At 31.6% G+C, this 24,498-nt stretch overlaps 1 protein-coding gene across 1 annotated transcript; it reads right to left on the bottom strand.

Moving 5' to 3' along the window:
- Nucleotides 1–979: 979 nt before the first annotated feature.
- LOC111709967 (chitooligosaccharidolytic beta-N-acetylglucosaminidase) lies at nt 980–23,892 on the bottom strand. The gene is made up of 16 exons (XM_023483951.1): nt 23,795–23,892; nt 21,945–22,080; nt 18,820–18,860; nt 15,317–15,585; nt 11,666–11,781; nt 9,955–10,063; nt 9,617–9,755; nt 9,442–9,511; nt 6,390–6,517; nt 4,951–5,061; nt 4,150–4,252; nt 3,545–3,620; nt 3,287–3,419; nt 2,576–2,753; nt 1,874–2,047; nt 980–1,192 (listed from the first exon to the last, which is right to left on the bottom strand). Exons 2-16 carry the CDS (start codon nt 22,076–22,078, stop codon nt 1,084–1,086), a joined length of 1,890 nt encoding a protein of 629 aa, XP_023339719.1. The 5' UTR covers nt 22,079–22,080; nt 23,795–23,892; the 3' UTR covers nt 980–1,083.
- Between the last annotated feature and the right edge of the window lie 606 nt (nt 23,893–24,498).

Below are 24,498 nucleotides of genomic sequence, written 5' to 3'. Positions count from 1 at the left end.
TCATTAACATAAAGATAGCTTGAAATTAACCAAAAATAAAATAGACTAAATGAAATTTTGACCGTTTGTCGCCCTTTTTGATCCTATGTCGTTTTACCCTTTGTAGCGTTTTTGACAGTTAGTCGTTTGACCCTATGTCGTTTGACCCTATGGCATTTGACCCTAGGTCGTTTGACCCTATGGCATTTTACCCTAGGTCGTTTGACTCTTTGTCGGTGAATCACTCCCACAGTTTGTAGACTTGCAAAATCATTAATTTTGAAGTAAAAAAAAACATTGTTGTAATCTGAAAATTCTACCACGATAAAAAATGTCTAATTTTAATCATTTTATTGAATTATTATGCAGTTATTAACATCACATAAAGTTAAAACACATATATCTATTAAATAGAATAATCAGAAAAATAAAAATAAATAAGTCTTCAAATATAATTTCACTTTTTTCAGCTTAGAAAGGTTTAAAACTATTTTCTAAATTTAATTAAGCGTTATATTCCTGAATACTGGATGAAAGTTATCACGGTTCAAGGTCAAAGACAAAAAACTGAAATGAAAATAAAACACCTCCTGCACCTTCTTCAATCGGAAATAAAACACAACATAAAAAATTCAATTGAATCAAATTATAACACGGGTATCCTTATAGGCAAGAACCATGGTCAAATTTTAAAAAAAATCATATGAATCAAAATAAGATTTTTGATCAAAATAAGATTTTTAGTATTCGACTAAAAAATTAATACTTATTGAAGGTACTATAGAAATAATTTTAAGTAATTCTCCATGTATGAGGTGACATGTTCGATTAACAAAGGTACCCTCTCAACCTTTGTCTGATCAAGGAAAATAATATTATTTCGGTGACTGTAAACCGAGAGAGTACACTGATCTCAAAAATCTTCCAAAACTCAATTTACTTAAATAATATCGATATTTTCGTCCTCCTTCCTCAGACAAATGTTTAAAGAGTACTGTTGTAAATCAGACATGCCACTCTACAGTCTACAAGTATCGAGTCACTTGAAAAATTCCTTCTACAGTCCCTTTACAATCAAATGCTCTAATGTAGAGAATAATGAATTTAATCAATCTTGAGGTAGCAGAGACCCTCGTTCTGATTACACCACTCAGGCTGTAGGGCATCTGCCTGGATACCTCGGGCAACAAGGTCTTCACGATGAGTAACCATTCTAAAAAAATATTATTAATGAATGGCATGAATTTAGTGCTGTTTTTTTACTAAAAGATACAGTTATAACCAGAAAACTCTGAAATAGGAAGACGACTTTAGACTCAAGTTGTGACATTAAATAGTCCAATAAGCTTGGTACACAGCAAGGATGCAGTGTAAACACCCCCATTTTACTTAATTAGTGATATAATAAGCGTCTAGTTAAAACTATTTGCTCTTTAACAACAACAAATACATATTAAGTATTGCTATAAAGTCGTCTTCCTATTTCAGAATTTTCTGTTACTTACTGTAGGTAGCAGAACGGATAGTTTTATAATATTTATATTTTTGTCTTTTCTTTTCGTTTCTTTAACACCAAATCGACTAAATTTACAAAAACTCTAATGCTGCCGATTCTTCACAACTTAAAAAAGTAAAATTAATTCTGACCAGAGATCACAGATCGGAACTTTAGTTATTGTTATATTCTTGAACGCTTGATATCGATATCAATGTTGGCACTTTTGAGGATCAATGTTTAATACCTTGATTAAAGTTTTCCCTGCAGGGTATACTCATCAACGGATATCAAAAAGGAATTAAATTAATTCATAGATTTGCACAATCATGGAGATAGTTCCAACCTCGGTTAAGATTACTAAAAGTTTGATATTAAATGTATTAAGAAAATTGTTACCGGATCTCCGCTTGCTTCCAATCAGTTTCCAGATCAGACCAGAGTCTCTCCGCCAGGGCGGAGGCTCTGGGCCAAAGCTTGTGAACAACTGCCTCACCGTCCACCTGTTCGGTCCACATAGCTGCCTCTCCGCCTAATATAAGATGTTCATTCTCCGCATTCCCACCCTGGGCTCTAAACAGAGAAAAATATTAGATTAAATCTATTCTATTTTATATCTATCTATCTATGTTTTTAACTAATCCATATTAACAGTCTCGTGTGAATATTCTGTTATTAAAGGTAAATCTATTTGAACATTGACATTTTGCTGTGTATTTATTTTAACATTGACATTTTGCTGTGTATTTATTTTAACATTGACATTTTGCTGTGTATTTATTTTAACATTGGCATTTTGCTGTTTATTTATTTGAACATTGGCATTTTGCTGTTTATTTATTTGAACATTGGCATTTTGCTGTTTATTTATTTGAACATTGGCATTNGAACAATGGTCATATAATGAACTAATTCTTTCTCTGCGTTTATGGGACTGTGGAGAAGAATTCATTTTAAATTCTCAATATAAAAACATTAAATAAAACTAGTATTGGTCGATTCATGATTTTATTATTGTTTATCCTCTAACCTCGATCTTTCATGTAGTATTTTTTGGTAAAATCGTAGAAACCTATAAAAATTCTATAAAAAATATCCAACCTGTAAATTTTCCTAGGTGAGTTTTCGTAAACAATCTGCCAACCCTTGTACGGACTGCACCAGTTATTCCCTTCTCCCACCCAGCTGCTGTACCCGCAGTCCATGTACCAGGCGTCAGAGTTGGAGAATATCACCCTGTACCCCTTGTTTATCAGCTCAGAGATCACAGCATCGTCTCCTTAACAATATTGATAACATGAACATTTTATCACGGACTTACAGTCGTCGTATATATCAATGCATTAAAGACGACTTTCTATTTCCATTATGAATTCTATCACGCTTTCAAACAACATGATACATAAAAACAAGAAAACAAAGAGAAGCTGTCAATTAGGAGATTCTTTTGGTTTACTTGTAAATTTAAATTTGAAAAAAGCATGATGAAAATCAGAACTTATTTATAAAAGGCGTTTTTTAATTTACTGGTATGAACGCCGACAACTGTACAGAAAATAAGTACAACTGGATCCAAAAAGATTACCAATTAAAGATTATCGAAACATAATCAAAATCAGTGTCATCATTTATATCCTTCTTACTATAATTATAAATTTTAGTGTTCATGCTTTTTTATATCGGGAACCTTAGATTCTGAAAGTAGTGGTTTCATTATTACTATCACTCTCTTAAACATCTTACAATTCGGACAACAATGTTCGATATCTCTTGTGTAAAATCTTTAACTCATTTCAGGTCTTCAATTCACACCTGCAGTCCAGATTTGAATGATATAATCATCTTTACTGAGATACTTCTCAACTTCCCCGTTCTCTGTTAGTCTGGAGGTCCATAATACCAGGGGGAGGCTCTTCCCTGCTGCAGTGTACACTTTCTCAGCTGCCTGAATTTTAGAGGATTTTTATAAAAAAGAGGAATTTGCGCTAATGGTTTATTAAAAATTTACATAGCAATAAGTAATAAATTTATTTATGTTAAAGAGCTGGGGGGGGGGGGTTAGAAAATAACCTGTGTTTGGAATACGTTCCATAATTCCACAAGTTCCTCTTCAGTTCCAACCTCACCCCGTTCCTCCAAATAGTCTCTGAACCAATCAATCAATAAATTAAGAATAATATTTAATATTAAATATTTTTTCCAGTTTTCAGCAGTCTTCTAGGATGACTTTTTGACATTGTATTTGGTTTGTATTCCCTTTTTTCCCTTTTCATAACATTCAGACCTGTGTAGGCAGAATATAATGAAAAGACGTAGGGATTTCTCATAATCATAATTCTTAGTTAAAATAACAAAAAAGCTTAAAAATATATATATATAATAAAACAAGACATTCGTATTATATGTTCCCAATAGCCGGCCAAACGGCTGGACCGAATGAGCTGAAATTATTTGCGGACACTCATGGGTGGCCGGGGGGTGTTATAGGCTAAACTAAACAAAAAATTAGAATTTTTTTCAAAATATATATTTTTTCAAATTTCTTTACGGGCAACGCCAGGCCCTTCAACTAGTTATAAATAAAACACAAATCTTAAACTTACTTTGGTCTACTTCGATTTTATTGATTTGGTTAAAAATAATAAGAATAAGTCTAAAAACTGATTGATAATTTCCTAATTTCTTGCGATGTATTCCAGCAGTTTAGATTCACCTCGTCTCCCCCCATATGGAAAATGTCAGTATCAAACATCTCAAAGAAATCTTCATACAGTTTACCTAAATAAAATGTTTTGATTACCATATTTTAAAGAAAAGTTTACCAATTTTTGAGTATAATTGTGACGTTCTCAGTCTTAAGAAATGTATACGATAGTAGAATAATAAGTTGAATTTATTTACAAAAAATGTGCGGAAAGATTGTTAAAATCCACGAAGCAAACTGAACACTTTCCTCAAAATCTAATTTTCTGGGACAGTTTATGCAAACATTTTTATTTAGAGAAAGTAAACAACTGTGGGTTCCCTCCATGAAAACTTTGTGCTGAAATTTTAACTACAATAACCTAATAACGTTTTTGATCATGAAATCTGAACACACCATAATAGTGTACTACTACTTCCCATATTCTAAAGGTCCGCCTTTTTTACATAGCCAGGGTAGTGTACACATTAGGGTTTACTTACCCAGGGTAGTGTACACATTAGGGTTTACTTACCAAGGGTAGTGTGCACATTAGGGTTTACTTAAACCAGGGTAGTGTACACATTAGGGTTTACTTACCCAGGGTAGTGTACACATTAGGGTTTACTTACCCAGGGTAGTGTGCACATTAGGATTTACTTAAACCAGGGTAGCGTACACATTAGGGTTTACTTACCCAGGGTAGTGTACACATTAGGTTTTACTTACCCGGGGTAGTGAACACATTAGGGTTTACTTACCCAGGGTAGTGTACACATTAGGGTTTACTTACCGAGGGTAGTGTACACATTGGGGTTTACTGGGTTTAGCTGTCCACAAGGGGGTTCAACACAAAACTCTTGCCAGGGTTCCTGATTAACACATACAGCCAGTCTTCCTTTACCTGTATATATATTTTATAATGTACAATGTACATAACATTATCATTATTGTACTAAATATAATTCCTTTTGTTTAATATATTACTTTAGTTTTACGTCAAATTTTTTGCTGTATGTACTTCATATAATTTTTATTGTACTTCAATATTTTTCTTATTTTGTTTTAAAGAAGTTTGTAATTTACAGTTAATCTAAGAAAATCCTCAGAGAGTTTTCTTTACTTTCTCAATTCTTTCATTACAGTTTATAAAGTGTCCGGGAAAAAATTCAACTCAGGAAAAGGAATTTGCCACAAACTCGAATTTTCTAATTTCTATGTCTTTGCAGCCTGATGGTGTAAACCTTTGATATTCAGATTATTTGATATAACATAGTTTGAAATATCTGAGGTATAGTTACCTTCCTTCCCCCTGAACTACCAATCATCGTATAGTTATCTCCCGTCCTTCCCCCCTGAACTACCATCCATTGTCTAGTTATCTCCCGTCCTTCCCCCTGAACTACCAACCATTGTCTAGTTACCTTTCTTCCCACTAACTACCAACCATTGTATAGTTACCTTCCTTCCTTCCCCCTGAACTACCAACCATGTCTAGTTATCTTCCGTCCTTCCCCCTGAACTTCCANACCATGTCTAGTTATCTTCTGTCCTTCCCCCTGAACTTCCAACCATTGTCTAGTTACCTTCCTTCCCCCTGAACTTCCAACCATTGTCTATTTACCTTCCTTCCCACTGAACTTCCAACCATTGTATAGTAACCTTCCTTCCCCCTGTACTACCAACCATTGAATAGTTACCTTCCTTCCCCCTGAACTACCAACCATTGTCTAGTTACCTTCCTTCCCACTGAACTACCAACCATTGTATAGTTACCTTCCTTCCCCCCTCTGAACTACCAACCATTGTATAGTTACCTTCCTTCCTTTCCCCTGAACTACCAACCATTGTCTAATGTCTAGTTACCTTCCTTCCCACTGAACTACCAACCATTGTATAGTTACCTTCCTTCCTTCCCCCTGTACTACCAACCATTGTATAGTTATCTTCCTTCCTTACCCCTGAACTACCAACCATTGTCTAGCTGCCAACCTTTCCTCTGAACTATAGTTACCTTCCTTCCCACTGATTAACCAACCATTGTATAGTTACCTTCCTTCCTTCCCCCTGAACTACCAACCATTGTCTAGCTGCCAACCTTTCCTCTGAACTATAGTTACCTTCCTTCCCAAGGAACCACCAATCATTGTCTAGATACCTTCTTTCCTTCCCCCTGAACAACGAACCATTGTCTAGTTACCTTCCTTTAACAGCCAACCGTTGTCTGATTACCTTCTTTCTCTCCGAACTGCCAACCGTTGCCAACGTGAGCCGGAGCATCAAACTCTGGAAGAACTCTAACTCCTCTAAGTTTAGCATATTCCACTATCTCCTTGATATCTTGAGGACTATAGATCTTCCTGCAGACACAATGAAATCAATTTATGCCTTGTCAGAGGAATAGAGAAAAAACAGAATATCTGATAAAACAGGCCAAATCTGTACGATATAACAATTTTCTCATTTCAAATCATTATTTCTATTTATTTAGTTATTCCTATTATCGAAATCCCACGATTTCACCATCTTTATCCTTGATTATACAATCTACAATCTACATTCCAAGAATTAACCATCCTTGATTTTAAAATCCACAATATTCATCCCTTGATTAAACCCTTGTTTATCCTTAATTTTATAATCTCAAGCTTAACCCCAAGAATCAAGATTTAACTATCATTATCCTTGATTTTATAATCTACAATATACATCCCTTTATTAAACTATCTTTATCCTTGAATTGATATTCCACAATATACATCCCTTTATTTAACTATCTTAATCCTTGATTTTACATTCCACAATATACATCCCTTTATTTAACTATCTTTATCCTTGATTTTATATTCCACAATATACATCCCTTTATTTAACTATCTTTATCCTTGATTTTATATTCCACAATATACATCCCTTTATTTAACTATCTTTATCCTTGATTTTATAATTTACAATATACATTCCTTTATTTAACTATCTTAATCCTTGATTTTACATTCCACAATATACATCCATTTATTTAACTATCTTTATCCTTGATTTTATAATCTACAATATACATCCCTTTATTTACCTATCTTAATCCTTGATTTTATAATCTACGATCTTAACCCTATGATTTAACCATCTTTCTCCTTGATTTTATAATCTACAATACACATTTTTTGATTTAACCATCTTAATTATTTGTTTTTATAATCTACAATATACATCCCTTGATTTAACTATCTTAATCCTTGATTTTATAATCTATGATCTGCATGATTTAACCATCTTTCTCCTTGATTTTATAATCTACAATACACATTTCTTGATTTAACCATCTTAATACTTGATCTACAATATACATCCCTTGATTTTACTATCTTTATCCTTGATTTTATAATCTACAATATACATCCCTTTATTTAACTATCTTAATCATTGATTTTATAATCTACAATATACATCCCTTTATTTAAGAATCTTTATCCTTGATTTTATAATTTACAATATACATCCCTTTATTTAACAATCTTTATCCTTGATTTTATAATTTACAATATACATCCCTTTATTTAACAATCTTTATCCTTGATTTTATATCCCACAATATACATCCCTTTATTTAACTATCTTTGTCCTTGATTTTATAATCTAAAATATAAATCCCTTTATTTAAATATCTCAATCTTTGAATTTATAATCCACAAGATACATCCCTTTATTTAACTATCTTAATCCTTGATTTTATATTCTACGATCTTAACCCCATGATTTAACTATCATTATCCTTGATTTTATAATTTACAATATACATCCCTTTATTTAACTATCTTAATCCTTGATTTTATAATCTCAGATCTTAACCCTATAATTTAACAATCTAATCTTCAATATACATCCATTGATTTAACTATCTTAATCTTTGATTTTATAATCTACGATCCCCCATGATTTAACCATCTTTATCCTTGATACTATCTTAATCCTTGATTTTATAATCTGTGATCTTAACCCCTTGATTTAACTATCTATTTCCATATTTATTTATCCTTGAAAGAAAATTAAACTTTGCGTGCCGAGGCCAATTTATTTTTTCCCAGGGTAAAAGTACTCTGGAAAATTTCCTGAGGGAGTCGTTGTTAAAGAATACGCCTTAGAACAACCAAACCAAACCAAACAAAACTAGAACAACCAAACCAAACCAAACCAAACCAAACCTAACCTAACAAAACTTAAATGTGTTGCTTACAAAAATTAAATTTATCCTGCAAGTCTGCAATACATAAGTTTCTTCCACGATTCACAACGCTTAACTGTGAAACAATAGCAAAGAAAATAGCATTTTTTTGTGTAATTTTCTTTCTAAGTATTGCTGTTGAAAGTAGAAATTCATGACTACTTTTTTTCAATCATAAAAATTAAGAAACAAAATTGGATCATAATGAGCCCCTTTAAAATAAGGCACAGTTCTAATTAGATCCTTGAAGGTTGAGTTTAACTATTCTGAAGATATGGTTGGACTGGAGCTAATTGCAGAAAACTACTTGATCCAACTAGATAATTAATTGTTTGTCTGTTTAATGAAAGTCTAAACTTAATCTTCCATCCTCCTCTATCCCTTCGTTCATTATTCATTTGCTTTCCACAAACTTTCCGTCAGTTTATGTCAAGCTTTATATTTGAAAAATAAATATAATTTCTTTTCTGAGATTAACAAAAAGAAAAGAGAAGAAAATTTGATAAGTTAAGATCAAAATTGGATCTTTGAGAAATGAAATTCCGATTTATGTTCTATGTTACTCAATAAAAAATAAAAATAAAACGAATTTCAAACACAAAGAATTCATCATTTTTAATGTTATGTCAACGTATTTTCAAATTTGAAGGGATCCTTCAATTTTTGTATTACTTGCATGCACTAAACTGCGAAACTAAATGACGTTTGGATTTTACCATAATTAACTTCTTTAGTAATCGGTAAAAAGCTAATTTTTATTGAAGGTTCATATTTGAATATTTAAAACCTTTATTTTGGCTAGAACAAATATCTCATAACGATCTTTTGGGCGTTCTTTTGGTATTTATTTGTAAAGCTTGTTTATTAATTAAGCTTTATATTATAAACATCTTTCTTAAAATTTCTATCCAGGAATTTCCTTTCCCACAGTTCCCACTTTTTAATTATCAAATCAAATGAGTAATTTCTTTTCTAAACTTCTTATAAACTTTTAATTAGTTGCTGAGGAAACATGCCGATAAAAAGTCAAAAGTTTTTGAAATATAAAAGACGACATTGTCCCTTGAGCTGTAGGCTCCGTAGAGAGTGAGTTGCGGAACGCTGCGCGAGTACATCGGGAAACTGTGGGTATCTGATAGTATTCAATTCTAACTTTAACTCATTTCATTATCAACTTTGATTATATGAATCTGAACTATTGTTCTGTCCATATTTCAAGTTATAATTGAATGTATTCCTGTGATATGCCAGTGGAACACGTTGAGCTTGTCATAAGACATCCCAGAGATAATCTTCATGAGGGTGCTCTTCTTGATATAGTTCCTGGAGGTGTCTACCAGCAAACCACGGTGGCGGAAAGATGGCTTATCCTCAACCTGTTAATTAAATATAATATTAAGATTTAAAAAGTGTGAAATGAAAAAGTATAAAATCTGAAAAGAGTAATTTATTATCACAATTTCAAAATATTCCCATGAGGTCGCATCAATTGGTATACATGTTAGCCTTACATCTTGGGAATGATGAAGCAAGTTCAAGAATAAAATTCATTTAAAAAAAATATGTTCTTCTTACCATTGCTGAAGAGTAGATCTGAAGAGTTTCTGTGTTATCATCAAAACTGATCATTTGAGAAAGCGTTTCTAATCCATGACGTGCTCCGTAGTAGGTTTTACCCTTTACACTAAAAAAGTTGTGTCAACGTAACTTCAAATTTAAAGGGATCCTTCAACCAGAAGGTTGTGTCAACGTAGTTTCAAATTTAAAGGGATCCTTCAACCAGAAGTGGTAATATCAGTTCACAACGTTACTTATAAACCATTGCGATGGCTGAGCAAAAAAATTGGGACATCTACGGAAGAAAAAAATCTACAAAAAAAAACTTTAAAACGCTTGATTTTAAAAATGTATCTAAATGCATGTGTAAAATGTACAAATGTATCTAAGTGCATGTGTAAGATTAAAAAATGTATCTAAGTGCATGTGTAAAATGTAAAAATGCATCTAAGTGCATGTGTAAAATATAAACATGTATCTAAGTACATGAGTAAAATATAAAAATGTATCTAAGTGCATGTGTAAAATATANAACTGAATATACTCCTGTTTATGTATCTAAGTGCATGTGTAAAATGTAAAATGTATCTAAGTGCATGTGCAAAATATAAAATGTATCTAAGTGCATTTGCAAAATGTAAAAATGTATCTAAGTGCATGTGAAAAATGTAAAAATGTATCTAAGTGCATGTGCAAAATGTAAAAATGTATCTAAGTGCATGTGTAAACTGTAAATATAGCTTAATGTAAAGTAATGTGGTCCGATATTTGCTTTGGGTCTAAGTAGTGTGGAATGGACAATGTTACCACAATAATTATTTATATATTGGGTTTCCTTAGTTTTCTTTCTTTTACATTATTCAAGACATATTGTCTACATTCTTCACTTTCTACATACAACTTTTTATTTTATCAGGTATCAGACAAAGATATATCCAGAGTGCTTCACGCCACTCTTTGTAATTTACCGCCGGCCTATGGCAATTTTTATTTAAAATTTTCAATTTACAATTTCAGCTTTTAAATGCAACTATTTGAGCTTACATTTTTTCTGAGAACATCACAAAACAAAACTTTTTAGGGATTTTTGGAAAATTTACATTTTTCTTTGCAAAAGTTTTTAGAATTCGACGGCCATAAACTTGCTCTCGGTTCATGGGAAATACCACGAAAAACTGGATTTGGTTGGTTTTGACGTTTTGACATTTAGAACAAACAAGCAGAATTAATATAGAAGACAAGATGATAGACATTACTTACAAAACTGGTTTCCAATGTAGAAAGTTAAAGAATCAAGAAATCAGATTAGAAAAAGTGAAATCTTAAAACAGGATTTTAATACTTTTTTTTGTATAGGTTATAACACGGAGTACACATACAAGGAAATATTCTAAGAGATAGACGAAATGAGTTTTTGAAACAAACTATTTCATACTACGAATTCTACTAGATCAAATAATCTAAGTTTGAAATATCCAAGGTTTACACCATTAGGTTGCAATGATATAGGGATTAGAAAATTTGACAAAGTGGCAAACTCGATTCCATTAAGTACGTTTATACAACTATTAAAAAACTGAACTTAACTTTACGTGATATTTAATTTTAAAATATGCTAAAAATAAACAGATTCCTAAAAATATTGTGCCTTTTAAGACCAATGGGAGGATTGTTTCGTTTAAATTCCTACCTAGTAAAGAAAAGCAGCTACACATATTCAAATATTCACCTCACAATTAGAGATTCCATATCTCTCTTCCCAGTTACACGTTTTATCTCTACAGAATAGCTCTCATCAGTCTCAGTTGTAAAACTTACATCTGCAGATTCTACTTCTACTGTAACCTAAACAGTTTAATCTGAAACCTAAACAGTTTAATCTGTAACCTAAACAGATTCATCTGTAACATAAACAGTTTAATCTGTAACATAAACAGTTTAATCTGTCATCTCAAAAGTTTAATCTGTCACCTAAACAGTTTAATCTGTAACCTAAACAGTTTAATCTGTAACATAGACAGTTTAAACTTTGACCTAAACAGTTTAATCTGTAACCTAAACAGTTTAATCTGTAACCTAAACAGTTTAATCTGTAACCTAAACAGTTTAATCTGTAACTTAAACAGTTTAATCTGTAACCTAAACAGTTAAATCTGTAACCTAAACAGTTTAATCTGTAATCTAAACAGTTTAATCTGTAATCTAAACAGTTTAATCTGTCACCTAAACAGTCTAATCTGTCACCTAAACAGTCTAATCTGTCACCTAAACAGTTTAATCTGTAATCAAACAGTTTAATCTGTAACCAAAACAGTTTAATATGTAACCTAAACAGTTAAATCTGTAACCTAAACAGTTTAATCAGTAATCTAAACAGTTTAATCTGTAACCTAAACAGTTTAATCTGTAACCTAAACAGTTTAATCTGTAACCTAAACTATATAATCTGTAATCTAATCATGCAAATCTTTAAGTTTCTATCCTAACTTTAAAATCCAAAAATTTCTAACCTTAGCCTAAAAATTAATAAACTTCTATGCTAAACCTGAAAATGTATAAATTTCTAACCTAGACCTGTAATTCTATGGATTTCTAACCTAAACCTGAAAATGTATGAATTTCTAACCTAAACCTGTAATTCTATGGATCTCTAATCTAAACCTGAAAATGTATGAATTTCTAACCTAAACCTGTAATTCTATGGATTTCTAACCTAAACCTGAAAATGCATGATTTTCTATGCTATATATAAAAATGTATGATTTTCTATGCTAAATTCTGTAAATGTTTTACTCTAAGTCTGTAATACTGTGAATTTCTAAGCTAAACCTGTAAATCTATGAATATAATTTAAACCTGTAAATCTACGAACAACCCTACTAGAGAGTGGAGATTAATAGATTATGTAGATTGATTATTGTAAACATAAATAATTCATTTATTTACTGAAGTAATTATAGGATTATTTTTAATTATCATCTATATTTATTTACAATACACACAGGGTGTCTCAATAACCATGCTAGGTAGATACAGAACTTTTGTATTCTTGAAATATGTCTCAGTATTCATTCATGTCTAATTTTACAAATTCTTAAATCAATCATCTTAGAATACATTTTATTGCATTTCAAAAATGTTTTAATGCTTTCATAATTACCGTTCAGATTTCCCTTTTTTTTAAAGAAACCAAATTTTAATATTTTTAGGACGTTTTATACTTGTCTTGTTTAGTGGTACACCCTGGACTTCCTGTTACTAATCTACAGTAATCTCAACTATACTAGCTGAATATACTACTGGATATTGGATACAGGTTGGAAACTAGCTGAATATACTCCTGGATATTGGATACAGATTGGAAAGCCAGCTGAATATACTACTGGATATTGGATACAGATTGGAAAACCAGCTGAATATACTCCTGGATGTTGGATATAGGTTGAAAACTAGCTGAATATACTCCTGGATGTTGGATAAAGGTTGGAAAACTAGCTGAATATACTCCTGGATATTGGATACAGATTGGAAAACCAGCTGAATATACTCCTGGAAATTGGATACAGGTCGAAAAACCAGCTGAATATAGTCCTGGATATTGGATACAGGTTGGAAAACCAGCTGAGTATACTCCTGTATATTGGATACCGGTTAGAAAACCAACTGAATATACTCCTGTATATTGGATACTGGTTAAAAAACCAACTGAATATACTCCTGTTTATTGGATACTGGTTAGAAAACCAACTGAATATACTCCTGTATATTGGATACTGGTTAAAAAAAAAACTGAATATACTCCTGTATATTGGATACTGGTTAATAAAAAACCAACTGAATATACTCCTGTTTATTGGATACTGGTTAGAAAACCAACTGAATATACTCCTGTTTATTGGATACCGGTTGGAAAACCAGCTGAATATACTCCTGGATATTGGATACAAATTGGAAAGCCAGCTGAATATACACCTGTATATTGGATACTGGTTAGAAAACCAACTGAATATACTACTGTTTATTGGATACCGGTTAGAAAACCAGCTGAATATACTCCTGGATATTGGAAACCCAGCTGAATATACTCCATGGATATTGGATACAGATTGGAAAACCAGCTGAATATACTCCTGTATATTGGATACTGGTTAGAAAACAATACCTATCTCGGTCAGTAAATAAACATTATACAATATACAATACCTAGAACCAATATGATGATAAATAGAGAGAGACAGTTCTGAATAATAAGATAAGGAGCAAAATATATGCATGGAAATAACCAGGTGGACTAACGATGGAGGGACAGGCCAAAAATAGTGGACTTTCCACAAGAAAAGGCTAAACAAAGAGATAAGAATACAAAAGCACAACTGGAGATGGGTACATCCTTGATTTATGGAACAAAATCTGTCATGTTTCGATTTCTCATTCAAAATCCGTCAAAAAAGGTTTTAATATATATCTAGTTTATGGTGACTATATATTCAAGTGATCCTGCAACCGTAGAGTCCGATTCACAACAGTACCCTTAAAACCTTTGACTGAACAAGGATGTCGGACTGTCCTTATATAAATTTACAGAAACGCGTTAAATTGTTGTACACTTTGTTTTTAAACTGTTAATTGTTTTAAGCACAAAAAATATTAATTTATTTACGTTGTAGGGTTCGCAGAAATGAATATACATTCAAATTTTTGAAAACCGTTCTGGGCATAAAAATATTCTGGATTTTCGAGGATTATTTGGAATGGCAGCTGTGCTGAATTTACACTGTACTCTAGCTTTTACTGCTGTTTTACAGCAATTTTAACGCCATTTTAGAGATAACCCTCGTTTTCAATCAAAGGTTTAAAAGGTACCATTGTAAATCGGACATTTCCCTCTGTACGTGGAGTGTCACTTAAAAGTATACTTTCAGTTCTATTAACATACTGTTAAAAGTAAAAAAGTAAAAATTCAACAAAAAAAGAAAAAAATTAATAAAAAAATCTTTTATAAATGGATAAAAAGGGTTCTAAAGTTAAAACTCCTGACTTTTAAGCCATGACCTATAATTTACGGTGCTTTCAATAGACGTGAAAACAAAAAGAGAATGATAGAAAGAGGTGAAAATAAGAGTGAGAAAAGAAATGGTTTCAGGATGATAATAAGTAAATACGGATAGAAGTAACCAGCAGGGGAAAAAAGGGAAGAAAAAAATGAATTTATGAAATAAAAAAAATGTAAAATGTTGTATTGGAACTGATAACTCGCCACAAACTCTGATTAAATAATTTTTATATCTTTAAAACCAATTTGATGTTAAAACTATGATTTCTGCTAGATCAAACAAAGTTTTAAATGATATAGTAATTCGCAAATGCAAGTAATTTTTACCTTAATCTCTGAGTTGGATAAGAATGGCTTGCTGGAGAAGGGGTTGATAAAGTTGCCAGCGTACTCCGGGCTCTTCATGAACAGGTACTCCTTGAACACTTCGCTGAACTTGTTCACCATGTTGGAGACTGCCTCACTGTTACTGGAGTTGGAGACAAATGTGAGATCTTCAGGTAGAAAATTAATCAGCTGTTTGGAGTGAACCATGCTGACCGGTCTAGGCCAAACCATACCAAACTCTCCGCAGGTCATCTTGCAGGCATTCAATCCTTAATACACAAATGTAACTAAAAAATTATACATGCAGTGTACTCTGATCTTTAAGGGATGTTCTAGATAAAAATGAATCAATACCATCACCCCCCTCTCCCCCCTCCTTAAGATGTCAACGATTATTTTTCTCCATATTTTTGTTTTGGGGTAAATAAATGATTTTGTGATGAATATTAATGACTTTTTAGAATAAACATAACAATTCTTGCCCCCCCCCCGCCCCCATAAACTGCATGGAAATTATGAATTATGAAAAATGTAAACCCCCCATGCATAAAATATTTATAGACCATCAAGTAAACTGTCCCATTAATGAAGGTTTTAAATATTTAACATAAAATTGTGATTTATTGACAGAATTGATTTACGCTAATGGTATATGCACTGATCAATGATCAGTGACTATAATATTTATCAACTACTGTATGAAATAAATAAACAGGGTGTCTCACAGTGGTTCAGTAAAAATATAATAAAATTAATATTATCTACAAATATGGAAAACTATTAAGTTTGTTTGGTAAAAATTTTGAAAAACAAAATATAGATTATTTTAATGTCATTTGATTTAATTGAGACAATCTTTATACGTTTCTTTTTTATAGAGCAATATCAAGTTATAGAGCAGGTTTTTTTATAGAGCAATATCAAGTTATAGAGCAGGGTTTTTATAGAGCAATATCACGTTATAGAGCAGGTTTTTTATAGACCAATATCAAGTTATAGAGCAGGATTTTTATAGACCAATATCAAGTTATAGAGCAGGTTTTTTATAGAGCAATATCACGTTATAGAGCAGGTTTTTTATAGACCAATATCACGTTACTGAGCAGGTTTTTTATAGACCAATATCAAGTTATAGAGCAGGTTTTTTATAGAGCAATATCATGTTATAGAGCATGTTTTTTATAGAGCAATATCAAGTTATAGAGTAGGTTTTTTATAGAGCAATATCAAGTTATAGAGCAGGTTTTTTATAGACCAATATCAAGTTATAGAGCAGGTTTTTTTATAGACCAATATCATGTTATTGAGCAGGTTTTTTTTAGACCAATATCACGTTATTGAGCAGGTTTTTTTAAAGAGCAATATCAAGTTGTTGAGCAGGTTTTTTATAGAGCAATATCAAGTTATAGAGCAGGTTTTTTTATAGAGCAATATCAAGTTATAGAGTAGGTTTTTTTATAGAGCAATATCAAGTTATAGAGCAGGTTTTTTATAGAGCAATATCAAGTTATAGAGCAGGTTTTTTATAGAGCAATATCACGTTATTGAGCAGGCTTTTTATAGACCAATATCTAGTTATTGAGCAGGGTTTTTATAGAGCAATATCACGTTATAGAGCAGGTTTTTTATATACAATTATTTGACAATTATTTATTTACCTCCGATTAAAAACCTAAAGAAATGCACAGCAATTGGGGAAAACATTAATTTTCAAAAAGGAAATGATTTTATAAGAAAATATCCATCCCTTTGCTCATAAAATCTAAAGAACGGTTAAAAAGAAACTAAATTTTTTTTACAAAAATCGTTTATTTGGCAAAACAATTTTATTTATTTATTTCTATTCCTGTGCTTATAAAACGTCAGGGACGTTGAAGAGAAACTAAATAATTTGTCCTTAAGTGGTTTCTTTCGCAATATTTTTTGATCGCATTAAACTAGATATCGATATCCTGAAATAGAAAAAAAACAATTTATTGTTTTTACTTTATTATATTTAGCTTACAAGAGGTTTACATTATTAATATAAACCCTTTCGCTAATAACATGATGATGGGTCACTTAAAGGATTACTTGCTACAAACACTTGCTTTGTAATCATTAAATCCTTGCAACCTGAAACCTTTGATATTTCAATCCTGGACTATTTAGTGTAACAGAATTCATAGTTTCACGGATCTGGTTGTAAAGATAGTAGAACTGAGAAAATTAAAAATTGATTTAAATCGAATAAACATTCCAAAGGACAGTAACAAAATATGTATATACAAAATACATTTAACTATTTTCTGTACAATAACCAATTATAATTAATTATAGAATAATTGAAAAGATAATAATTGCCACTGAATGCAACCATTCATAATTATTAGGTTTTTGAACACAACCAAACACAATTCTTGATTGAATGAACACAACCAATCACAATTCTTGATTATATGAACACAAGCAATCATAATTATTGATTATATGAACACACCCCATCACAATTCTTGATTATATAAACACAACCAATCAAAATTCTTAATTATATTAACAGAACCAATCACAATTCTTGATTATATGAACACAACCAATCACGATTCTTGATTATATGAACACAACCAATCACGATTCTAGATTATATGGACACAACCAATCATAAAACTTGGTTTGTGGAACACAACCAATCATATACTTTGGATTATTGAACACAACCAATTGTATACTAGTGAACACAACCAAACACAATTCTTGATTTATTGAACAGAACCCATTACAATTCTTGAGTAAATGAACACAACCATTCACATAAACTTGGTTTAGTCAATACAACCAGTAAAAACCAACACTAGGAATGTTTGGACTGTGCATATACAGAAGATTTCTTAATATTTCTGAAGCAACCTGTATTGCACCCATGGCTTAGACTAGACAGTATTTTATACACCTGCCTACTGTCCAGTCAGGGATAAAAATTCTTCTCAAGAACAGTAAAGTGTATCCATGGTACAGGAAAAATTATGTTATGTAGAGATTTTTCCTGTACATATAGTATTCCTTTTGAAGTAAAGGTTCATTTGAGTTACTATAAGGTTTCTAGTCCTGGCTCACAACAAAGTAACCCGTATAGTTCCAAACATTAGGTCTAAGAGTTGATAAATTATCTTAATTGACTATGATTATTAAACAAATAACTATTGAGTCTATTGACATATTTAAACAACAAATTGTCAATTAGTTTATTTACTGTCTTAATCTTTTTATTTTGATTGTTTCTAGTTCAATTTATCAACATATGATTTTATATAGAACGTTCCGGAGGCTGAATATGTGAATAAGAGTTTTTGTGAATAAATGATGATATAAAAATAAGTTTTATATACAGTGAGCCTTTTGAAGATTTGCCAACTTCAACAATCTATTTGCATTTACCCTTATTTGGAGGAATCCACCATGTTTGTTTTGTTTTATATCTTGGACCTTTCAGAGTTAGTAATAAATTCTATAAATCAAATATTTACCAACTTTGTCCTCAGGTCCCTCACCCTCCATCTTCACACATCTAAACAGAATTTTTTAGGATTCATTTGAGACATATGGCACGTGTTAATGATGTAAAATTACTGTGTTTGAGTACAAAGTCAATTTTCAAAATCATCCATTTGGCTAATTACGTTTTGAGAATCGTTTTTTTTAATTATTAAATAACGATGACACAAAAAGTATCAAATATTCGAGAGTTCATTAATTAGAAGTTAAGGAACAAATTTAAATATGTCAATAAATCAATGTTAAATTCAATAATCTTTTTTCATCATTTAATGAATTTCTTTGTCTTTACGAATTTATTCCCAGCTTTCTAGAAATTCTTCAAATCTCGTCTTTCAATACAAATTTTAGAAACTCTACAGAAAATGTTTGTGAACTAAGAGAGATTACAGAAACTAATAATTGAATAAGATTATTTATTTTCGATGAAAAAAGTTAATCTTTTAATTTCACAACCTGTTCCTCAACAACTAATTAGTTTACTGTAGAATTTGTGTTACAGTTTTTGTCGTCGTTCTTTAATAACTTTTAAAAAATCGATTCTCAAAACGTAACCACCCAAATGGATGATTTACAAGTCGACTTCGCGCTCAAACTAAGTTATTATACATCATTAAAATGTTTCATTTATCTCAAATAAATCTAAACAAATTTGTCCACAATACTACATTCTCAGTTCAACTAACATACATTGCCAGTCACTCCCTTTAATGAGGAGGTTTTAAAAGCTAATTAATTGTTTGACATATTAAAGCTCAACGACATCGGGTTGCAAAGATATAGTAATCAAAGTTGTGTTATAGAAAACAAACGGAAATGCAAGGAAAAACTTAAAAGATTGCTTTTTAATTTTCTTTCTTTAGTTTGATTAGAACCGAAATAAATAAAAGTTTTGAAGGAAAAGAATGATTAATTAATAACTTTAAGATGGAAAGTTGCCAACCACGATTTTTTTAAATCTACATTTCTAAGAAATCGAAAAATTAAAATAAATTTAAAGTTAAAATATAATGTGCGTGTTTAAAAAAATCGAAACGAAGTTTTGCTTTCGATTCAGTTTCCAAGTTTTCCCTAATTTATGAACGAAAAACAACCCTTTCAATAAACTTTTCCAAACCGACGATACTCTATAAATATCAATGTGTTATCTAATAAAAAAGTAAGATATCTATATAATAAAGCTCTTCGCTCAAATACATTTGGTTGTAAAGATGTATTTATATAAGTCAGCTTTAGCTGTCCAATTACGGCTAGACCGAAGGGGCTGAATTTTTTTTGATGGAACCCTTAAGTATCCCTGGAGTGACATAGAATAAACAAAATTCGATTTTTTTTCTGTTTCAAATGGAAATGAATTTTTTTTCGATCGAACTTTTTTTAAAGTAAAAATTCCAATTTTTTTTCTTCACAATATGATTTTTAAATTCCACGGGCAACGGCGGGCACTTTAGCAGTGATCAAATATATTCGACTTCTGGAGAGAATTGTCAGAAAAACTTTTCATATTTTTAGATATTTCATTTCTAAGCTGAAAAGAACACTATTCTTGACAATCTATCTTTAACTTTAATCATTTATCATGGAAACATTTTGATTCATTAGCTGAGGGGGGAGAAAGAGGGGGAAGAGTGGGGAAATGGAGGGGGGGGGGTGGACAGTGGTTCCCCCTTTTAAAACTCGTTTTAGACTCCCTTGAATTGTGTTATTTTCTTGAAAAGCATATTTTAAAACTTTCTTGTTTTTAAATGTTTCATCAAGTTTTTGTATAAAAGTTTTAAAAGTAAATATTAATGAAATGTTCCTTTTTTACAGGTCGGATCCGCATCAAGATAAAATGAATTCTAAGCACTGTTTTCTCCCTTTAAGGACCCCCCCCCCCCCTTTATCTATTGGACACTTCATTTTATTTAAAGCCAAAAATATGGCATACTTTTTTAATTTCAAAACATCACGCCATGGAACTAATCACTTGCCACTGACCTGTGTTTAAACCTTTCATATTTCAAAAAACTTTCCCTTTTTGATCTATAGCAGAAACCATAGTTTAAAATACAAAAGTTGCAAATATAAAGACTAGAAAATTTAAGCTTGGGGCAATGTTGAGTTCTTTTAGCAATTTGTTCAACTAAAACATATAATTTCCAAATAAATAAACTGCATATGTTTTACGCCCTTTTAATAATATGTTTACCCAAATTACGCAGTTATTTAAGTTATTTAAGTGAATGTTTTGACAAGATTTAGTTAAAAGTGAAAAAGATAAGAGTATTTGCTTTCAAAGAATAGAATAATCAACATTGGCTGACAAGTCTATTAAAATTATTTATTCTAATTTAGCTGAAGTGCTTGGTGTTGCCTTTACAAAAAAATCAAAATTTCAAATAAGTAATGAACAAAATTGTTTAGCCTAATTGGTACATATGGGTTTCCTTAAACGATTATAGACAATTTTGTCCTGCCGTTTGGCCAGCTTTAGCTAACATAAATTCTGTAAATACAAAGATAAGGAAAGGGACTAATAAACAACTCAATGCATTGACGAGTCAAAATGAAGAATAGAAAAATGGAAAGGCATTAAAACTTGTTTAAAGAATTTTTAAAGAAGTATCTTTTTTTATGATATGCATTCAGAAAAATCTTTTCAATGTTCAAAACACAAAGATATTTGAAGGGAAAAAATAAAACATCTACTTTTTTAAATTGCCCTAAGAAATTTTAAAGAATTTCAAAGAAGAAGATGACAAAGTTGTATAATAAGGTTGAATAATACTCTCGACGCTTTAATTTACGGGAGATGTCGTCTCCTTGGCATAGAAAAATAAAAGGAAGACGACATTTACCGTACATATTGAAGACGACATATTGAAGCGTACCGAGAGTAAGCAACCTTATTATACAACCTTGTGATTCACATTAAGAAATAGAAAGAAAAAATTTAAGCTTGAAAATAATTTTTCTTGCCAAACATATTAATATCTCCAAAATTGCCTGACCCCATTCGTGAGACCTGGTTTCCGATACTGGGATTCATAGCGATACCCTGGCTCAAGTTTTGAGCTCTGGCCTCCTATTATGGATAAGTATAAACGAACTTCACCTTGCAGGTATAGGATGACCTCCAGGGTTTGAGTTATTATCACAGGTATAGCTCCAGGGGGAGGGAAGATCATAGCTTAGAACTTCTCCATGTACTCCAGCCAACCCTACCAGGAATAGAACCAACATTCTCATCACTAGAAATATTTAGTATTTGATGTACTGCAACTGCAAGAGCTACTAACAGTTGAAAAGTTGAACTGGCCATAGCTGGTTCAACTTCTTCTCTTAAGCCACCAAGACTAACATAGAGAGATATTTAACTTGATCTAGATAGCAAGAAGCAAAGAAGTGAAACCATTTGCAAATTTAAAAAGCATATACAACATTCCTGTAGGATCCTTTGAGGAATTAATAAGAAATTATGCTATTATCTGCGGATTATTGAAATGAGGCAAAAAGGATTTTGTTATCCTCAAGAGAGAAGAAAAGCCCCTGCAGCCCCCGGCACCTTAAATACGCCTTTGATGGTTGGAATTGGCTTGATAATTTGATAAAGAATTTGACTGAATGAGTTTCTTTTGAAATTCTTTTGTAAAGTGCATTGTGTGTAATTCTTATTTTTATTTGTTTTATTTTAAACATTTACACTAAATTCACTTTCAGTAAACATCTCGGTTTTATTGCAGTACTATATCATAGAAATGTTCAAATCCATACAAAATAGATATACATGTTGAATAATAAATGTCCAATTTCTTAGACGCTCTACCATAGGTAGAACCATAGTCACACTATGGTTACGCTTTACCAGAGCAGAATAGATAGATAGATACGACCTATAGTTGTACCTAATACCTACGGTTAAATGAATAAGAAATTGGCCAAAACTTAATTATATTTAAAATATGGTATTTTTCGATTCACAACGATACTCTTTAAACCTCGGTGCCAATCGTCGTTTTGAAAATATTTAAATCTACAAATTGTCTCTACACAGTATAAACCTGCAAGTCACTTGTACAGCAAAACTACAAAGGAAAAAATCAATATTTCAGCAAGATAAAATATGGATATCTCATTCATTCAGACTCAGGTACTGTGTAGTTCAGATGGTAAAATAAAGTTAAATCAAGGAATATAATAGCGTAGGAACTACCATAGCCCATGAGATAATGTGTACTGTATTTTCTGGGAACAATGTAGATTGGCCAGCACTACAGGCCTATGAAGTATGAATTCACATTCTTCACAGAAACTGACACTTTTTTATAGGTCCTGTTTTGGCTGAACTATTTACGCTTTTAATTGTACTTGATAACCTTAAAAATATTTTTACTTGATAACCTTTACAAATTGCATTCGGCGCGCTCCACATTGCGAAGTGATGGGAGGGGAGGCGATCAAGAAATAAACCAAAGCTTTGGTAACAAATAAAGTAAGTGTATTGCAGTAAATGTTAATACACATTAAAAAAGCCCTGAAGAGTACTGCACGCATAGTTGTTAACAAAGTTATAATGCAAGGAAAGTTATTTCAGAGGTGTAAGCATCTTTTGTACTGCATTGTGCAGTCTCTGGGCGGTAATGTAAACACAAGACGGATGTCACAGCCTGACATGGAATCCATCTTTCTCATACAAAATCAGGGAATTATTCTGTTCATAGGAAACTATTATGTGAATTATCAAAATTGTCAAAATTATATGCTTTTATCCTCCTCGGATACTCCTTGGTTGTCAACATTATAAGATCAAAACTGCAGTACACTTTAAAATTGTAAACAAAGCTATAAAATCGTATACTAGGACAGAGCCCGCTTATGTTTCTTATGCACAAAATCAACGTATGTAAAGCATTCACCAACTCTCTTAAGTAAAAAAACTGTGTAATTTGTGTGTTTAACGTTTACCTTGTGTATCACCAACGGGTGCCGGTGGTGAAACTAAACTGAACTAAATGCAGTCTGCAAAGACCGGTCTCCAGGTTTTCCTTTATTACAAAGGAATACGAGTACAGGGTTTCATTCTAATATATGCACCACAAACAGACCAAAGAAACAACAGAACCGGTATATATTTGTTGACATTAATATTGTACTGCAATTTCTGTGGGGAATATCCTATTTTGTAAACAAAGAGATCCATGGACCTTTTCGACTCTTTGTACGACGTACGTATATCTTTCTAGACACAGACCAAAGAAACTAATCTTTCATAAAATAATGTGTACTTATAGCAAGGTTAAGATGCAAGGAAAGTTATTTCAGAGGTGTAAGCATCTTTTGTACTGCATTGTGCAGTCTCTGGGCGGTAATGTAAACACAAGACGGATGTCACAGCCTGACATGGGATCCATCTTTCTCATACAAAATCAGGGAATTATTCTGTTCATAGGAAACTATTATGTGAATTATCAAAATTGTCAAAATTATATGCTTTTATCCTCCTCGGATACTCCTTGGTTGTCAACATTATAAGATCAAAACTGCAGTACACTTTAAAATTGTAAACAAAGCTACGGGAGTTCCTCAGTTCCTGGTATTATTATTGAGCAAAAGGGGAGTCCCTTTACGCTTATGGGTATATTCCTAGTTTACGATTTTTGGACCCCCCC

This window comes from Eurytemora carolleeae, unplaced genomic scaffold (assembly GCF_000591075.1).
Source record: "Eurytemora carolleeae unplaced genomic scaffold, Eaff_2.0 scaffold994, whole genome shotgun sequence".
Classification (NCBI taxonomy): domain Eukaryota; kingdom Metazoa; phylum Arthropoda; class Copepoda; order Calanoida; family Temoridae; genus Eurytemora; species Eurytemora carolleeae.
This window is presented reverse-complemented; position numbering and strand designations above follow the sequence as displayed.

Excerpts from the sequence above, each read along its gene's own strand:
- LOC111709967 (XM_023483951.1), bottom strand. The coding sequence starts at position 22,078 with ATGAGAATGTTGGTTCTATTCCTGGTAGGGTTGGCTGGAGTACATGGA. Across the intron at positions 15,586-18,819 it reads GGGACCTGAGGACAAAGTTG|GATTGAATGCCTGCAAGATG; the intron begins GTAAATATTTGA and ends TTGTGTATTAAG. Across the intron at positions 2,048-2,575 it reads TCACCTAGGAAAATTTACAG|AGCCCAGGGTGGGAATGCGG; the intron begins GTTGGATATTTT and ends TTCTCTGTTTAG.